General features: G+C 47.3%; 2 protein-coding genes across 3 annotated transcripts in view; one reads left to right on the plus strand and one right to left on the minus strand.

The window, feature by feature from the left end:
- Positions 1–41: 41 nt before the first annotated feature.
- LOC135379188 (protein O-mannose kinase-like) lies at positions 42–823 on the plus strand. The gene is made up of 3 exons (XM_064612430.1): positions 42–473; positions 528–741; positions 798–823. Exons 1-3 carry the CDS (start codon positions 42–44, stop codon positions 821–823), a joined length of 672 nt encoding a protein of 223 aa, XP_064468500.1.
- LOC135377278 (receptor expression-enhancing protein 2-like) overlaps positions 801–6,086 on the minus strand; it is a 31,383-nt gene continuing 26,097 nt past the window's right edge. For both annotated transcript variants that reach the window (XM_064609598.1, XM_064609597.1), the window contains exons 3-8: positions 6,014–6,086; positions 5,876–5,955; positions 5,703–5,823; positions 5,463–5,647; positions 5,363–5,405; positions 801–880 (exon numbers count right to left, since the gene is read on the minus strand). In XM_064609598.1, the coding sequence (XP_064465668.1) occupies positions 824–880; positions 5,363–5,405; positions 5,463–5,647; positions 5,703–5,823; positions 5,876–5,955; positions 6,014–6,086 (559 nt within the window). In that variant the 3' untranslated portion in view covers positions 801–823. The remainder of the gene's footprint in view (positions 881–5,362; positions 5,406–5,462; positions 5,648–5,702; positions 5,824–5,875; positions 5,956–6,013) is intronic.

Here is a 6,086-nt window from a genome sequence, read left to right on the forward strand (position 1 = left end):
GAAGGTGAGAGTGCACAACAGCGTGTTCCAAAGTGTTCCGCATGATCACTTTTCAGGTATACAAGGCTGAGTGGAATAGCTACACTGTGGCCCTATCTACTTTGAACGATCCCCGCCTGGAAGGCGATTTCCAGCACAACGTTGCAATGCATCTGGAGTTGGGTGAGCCCCACTTAACGGTCGACTACTTGGGCTCTTGCGAGAACGCATTAGTAACCGAGTTCTTTGAGCTGGGATCTGCAGAAAATTTGCCAACTTTATGGGCAGGTCCACTACGGGAATATGCAACCGTGACACAGCGCCTGGCACTCTGCGTGAGCTACGTTGCCATCCTGGCGCACCTTCACCGTAATCACCGAGTCATGTGCGATTCAAACTGGCTTCCCAAGATACTATCCCAGTACCTGCTTCGATCAGACCTATCTTTGCGCGTCAATGACCTCGATGCTCTACCCAGTGCATCCGGTGCAAAGGTGCGGAGGTACAAAGTATTTTCTTTGCGCCCCTTTAATGGTGTTTTATTTCAGGTGACCTGCGGTCGAGAACCTCTGCAAGGGGACCTGCTGGCTCCTGAACAGAGAACAGGCGGGGGATGCGACACTCAGTGCGACACGTGGAAGGTCCCCGATGTCTGCGTCTGGTTCTTGGGGAAGGGACGAGAGAGCGACGCCCTCAAGTTCCGTCTGTTTGAAATCCATCGGCGCTGCAAGGCTACGGAGCCAGGCCAGAGGCCCACCGCACGTGCCTTGCTTTCTCACTATGCCGGTATACTCAGAGAAATGGACACACACACACAGAGCTCCATGGCAACAGTTGTATTTGACTAGGAATCCTTTGGGGAGTCCTTGGCGATCCTCTTTCGGGTGGACCGGCGGGGGCCCTGCATGTACACGGTGCTGGTTAGTGGTGCCTCTCAACCTCATCAGCGTCACAATTTCCGATGAAAGATGAAAGTCACTGAAAAGGTTAGCCAGCTTTAGGACTCGAACCCACATCTTCTGGATTGCCGATCCAGGGCTCTACCAATTGAGCTAAGCTAACGCGCCTTCTCAGTGACTCATCTTTCATGTCACAATTTCATTTAGAAAAGCACAATACTTCTGGGGTGTCTAGGCGGTAATCAAAGATCGGGGTCCTTTCGCACCTGTCAGGCACTGCTTTTGCAACTGTCAATGGCTTCCCGCTGTATATGTCGCAAACGTCTCAACGGTATAGTGCGGCATATATGTGCCCGCTGCACCAGAGCCGTATCTTAAAAGGCCCGTATTAAAATGCCTATAGGGCTGTTGCAGCAAAGTTTGCAGAGCACCATTTCTGGCCCAAGCAGCCACTGATCCAACACTAGGTAGTTTCATTAGAAGGTTTTGCATGGTGTTTCAAGCGGCGCCAAGGAAAGCTACAAAACCCGTAGAAAATCCGCAGAAAAAGCGGTACATCTTGCCAAGTGCGAACGACTCGAGACCATGTATTTGAAAAGTGTCGCCGCCGTCTGCTAACTACCGCACGTTGCATATTTTGGGGCACTGACATTGCTGCTCACTCGTGCCACCAGGCCCGCAAAAACGGGTCTATACCCCAAGATGACCAATGACGTCTTGAAATACGGGGTCCTATCGATAATCGGATCCTCACTCCCCCCCATAGGTGGCACCATTTTGGGTGGCAAGTGGATTGGACAGGATTGAAATGGATACTTCTTGCAATTTGAAAAAAACTAGTGCATTTTTCTGCCAGTTTGATGAGCACCACCTAGAGGATGCAAGCACCGTCGGGACCTGTCGTCTGCCATCCATTGTTGTTCCACTTCCGGCAGAACTACCTGCAGGAACACATCCTGTTGCCGGTACGATGTTTCAAATAAAAAAAAAAAAAAACAATGACTGGGAAGGTGCAAAAAGGTCCTGAATTCAATTTGAAAGAAAAACGACCTCTTCAAGAAGGTCAAGTAATGTCCACACAATATTGGTATGCAAGAACTCTGTTGGAAATTCTCTGGTATCGTCTCGAATATTGTCCAGTGTGGGGACTCCGCCTGGTTATGACGTATGTCCCTGTGTCAGTGTGGTGTTACGCCTCCTTGGGAAATGCTCGCCCAGAGGAGCACCGTCCAAGGAGGGTTGATGGTCAAGTCAAGTCACGCACCTCGATGCGCTGTACGATCAGCAGTGATGGCCACTAACTACTTCTACAGCAGTTTAACTACAACTACTAACTACTGCAATGTATTTTAACTGCATCTCTCTAACTACTTAACGTTGTCCATCAACGCCAATCCCATTCTGTAGTGTTCTTGGACACCTAAATATGAATCACGAACAGCGATAAAAGTGAAGATTTAGTACGCATGCACGGCACAATTGCTCTGCACCTCCGTTCTCATCAAACTAGTAGCTCGAGGTAAAAGTCGGAAGCACAATCGTGCCGTAAAGCTTGCGGCAAAATCGGACGTAGTTGGCGCCTGCAGTAACCTAACTACCGTAGTTAACTATGCGAAATAGTAGTTTAACTAGTTGTCGCACACTACATTTCTGCATGTAGTTGATAACTACTTTTTAACTACAATCGGGTAGTTTAACTACTGGCCATCACTGACGATCAAATGCACTCTGACTGCGCTTGCTGACAACAGGAGCGGAGTTTCAACAATTTGAAGCGGCATGGTGGTATGTTGGACGAAGCTAGGTTTTCCTTTGATATTCGAGTCTCGCTAATAAAGATTTCTTTTTTTGCGTGTGTCCGTACAGCGAGAGAACATAATACGTGAGAAGCTCAAATCCTTTGAAGAACTGTGCCCAATTGTAACACGCAGAGTTTAAATAGGGATTTAGAGCTAACAGCTGGAAATTTGCTTTGTCCTTGCCCTGGGAATGTCAGGGACTGTGCCGCATGTTTTTCAAAAGATGACCGGATGGGCGAGGGAAAGTGTTTGGAATATTGATCGCATAATTTTATCGCGCGTCAAAATCCGTACATAGCGACATTGCGAATGAAATCAAATATTTTTGTTCCACTGGGAAGCCGGTATTGGATATAGCCCGGAAACAAAAAACAGAAACGAAGTACTGCACCATTTTGTTTGAACGGTTGAACCGTGTTTGAAGTGACAAAGTTCTAGCGTATGTCTGATCGACGATCCACCCACCCTTTACATGCGCTACAAGAGACAGTTCCCCAAGGGAACTACATTCATAGCGAACGTAGATGGGTAGAAATCCAGCGAACCGGTAGAATGTAGGAAGGGAGTTGCCTCAGGACAGAAGCCGCCGATATTTCGAACAGAGACTGTTCTTCTTCTTCTTCTGACTGTTCTTCTCTGTTCTTCTTCCCCAGAAGAAGAACAGTCTCTGTTCGAAATATCGGCGGCTTCTGTCCTGAGGCAACTCCCTTCCTACATTCATAGCGAGTATGCTAATAGAAAGGCAGCCGAGGTGAGGTGCATCATTGGCACACTTCTTCTGGCAAACAAATCAATAGGATTACCTTGGGTGTAGCACATTTGACGAATTCACTGAGCAACTGATTTCCAGTCCTCTCACTCACACCACGAGTTTAGCGAGTGAGTTAAGCCAGTGATCTGGGCAAGCTGGTACATATCTCCGAGGCAAACATTTTTCTCCCTTTAAAGGAGTACAGAGAGCCATCCAAAATATTTTCAGTTTAGGGGAGGGGGATTCGGAATTGAAAAGGAAGCATGGGGCCCTGAATGGCTGACTAGCAGATGGCGTTTCTGTGAACCAGTCAGAGAGCACTGATAGTACGGCATCAGCGCAAGGTCAGAGGATGGTACAGCACTCCACCACTGCTGTTTTTTGCGACAATTCTAACTCCGTGGGGTGAATTGCTTCTCGTGGTGCACTTCAATGGCCCGCATGCTACTTTAAAGAACAGAAAGCACTTGGGTCACTACCCTTTTATGAAACCAAGCGGCTAACCCGCCTATGAAAGTGCACTACACAAAGTGATTCATTCGACAGACATACAGGGTGTGTGCAGAAAAACGTGACCCGCATTTAGGCACATAGCTTGTTGCCTACCTAACAAACAAACTTCCGGTGGCGCACGATGGCCCATTTATGCGTGCGAAATCTGTAGAAAAATTGTGGAAGCCATACCCAGCTTAAAAAATAAACGGAACAACGAAAACTTCGGCTTCCGTGCATCAGAATAGGGCAACATGGTGGACAACAGGGTGTATGTGAAAGGGCAACACGGTGCACGTAGGAGAGTTGTGTTCAAGTACCGCTAGGGGAGCTATCGGTGCATAAATCGAAACGATGTCCCACATGGATGCTCCTCGGCAGTACCCCTAGCGGTGCCTGCACATAACTCTCATGAGACCGAAATGCACTACCATGCACTGTCATGACCGCCCTATTCTAATGCATGGAAGCCCATGTTTTCGCGCTCTGCTTATTTTTTTTTACACTGAGTATGGCTTCCAGGATTTTTTTGTACCTTTCGCAAGCATAAATACGCCGTCGTGCGCCACCGAAAGTTCCTCGGCTAAGTAGACAACGAGTTACATGTCAAAATGCGGGTCATGTTTTTCTGCACACACCCTGTATAAATATCGCGCGAGTCACTTTTAAAAATTGCCACCGTGCACAAATATGGCAATGCCCGCCACTAGCCATCCGAGGCGCTTTGACATCGTTATGGTACAGCCCGCTGATGGCTTCAGCGATACGTTGTTTGCTACACAGAGACAGAAAGGAAAGTGCCAACCCCGATTGGAGCACCGTACACCGGTGACAGTTTTCCTCCTCCTCGTTTCATCTCACGGAGCGAGTTGAGTAAGAACGCGCATGTTCATGTTTTTTATTTGCGCGTTAGCTGTCAAGTCACATCCTTTCATAATGCGTCAGAAATAGAAAATTTTTTAGATGGCTCGTTGGGCTCCTTTAAGTTTCGAGAAAATCTGCCGCTGTACTTTTAAATGGTGCCACCCAAAACATCCAGACTGCAAAGTGTTTCGAAATTTATTTCCATTTCCCGTATTTTTTTTCCTTCCGCCTAAGAATGACACAATTATTGTGATTGCACCTCAATATGACGATTACTTTTGTCAAACGTGAGTATGAGCTGAAGGAACTAAACGTACAACATTTCAAACACCATGTCCTCTTTTGGTGGTTAATTATAGGGAGGAAACGGTGCAGCCTAGGTTTTACGCAACTTACAGTACTGTCACAAATAAACTTTTTTTATGAATGCGCTTGGCAGCTGTAATATTCTCACAAACCGTCGTCAACCTGAAGATGTCACCAAAAGGTGCAACAAAAAAGCTGTTGTAAACACCACATAAGGGTGAGTCAAAGATGCAATGAATAGCACTGAGGGAAAGAAAGGTTTCACCACTCACTTCTCCGTGACTCTTGGAACTCTCGGAACTTGTGTCGGACTCCCTGCAAGGAAGGCTGTGCAGTGGAACAGTTAACGCACGGTTAAAGTTAAAGGCTTACAGTTTCTTGGATCTCTTTCGGAGCTGCTCCGTGTCAGCTTTGTGTAGGTGGCTCACGAGGGTTTCTTGACCTTTCAAAGCAGTGTGCATAACTACACCAGCGGCATAGCTGAGACCCTTACTGCCCAATTGCGCGACAGCAGTATAGCCTTGATCGCGTGCTTTCAACAGGAACTGGTCGATTTCCTAAAAAAGAAAAACCTTTGTCATGAAAGGCCTACCTCTAGCCTAGCTTTTCTACCTCTTCCCTGCGCAGGAGTTGAGGATGCACGAATTTTCGGTACAAAATACTGGAGCCCTTGGTAGCAGGCGAAAGCAGCCACAAGACGAAGAGTACTTTCAACTCATAGTAGAAAGGAAACCTACAAAGACATCTGTCACCACATCTGCCATTCTGTGGCTCGCCAGCTTTACCAGAAGGCCACCAAAAGATCGGCAAATGTCTCGGCACACGTGAAAAGAGCAAACACAATCCAGTACATCATCCACTTGACCTGCAACGGGTTTTTTTTTCGATAACCATTGGCCTGCGCTCCATTGTTCGCCACTCACATATTCTCGTACATTCTTTGTCTTGACTGCTTTGTAGGAGGCATAGGCAGGATACAGGGTCCCAAATATCAGA

This window comes from Ornithodoros turicata, chromosome 1, assembly GCF_037126465.1.
Source record: "Ornithodoros turicata isolate Travis chromosome 1, ASM3712646v1, whole genome shotgun sequence".
Classification (NCBI taxonomy): domain Eukaryota; kingdom Metazoa; phylum Arthropoda; class Arachnida; order Ixodida; family Argasidae; genus Ornithodoros; species Ornithodoros turicata.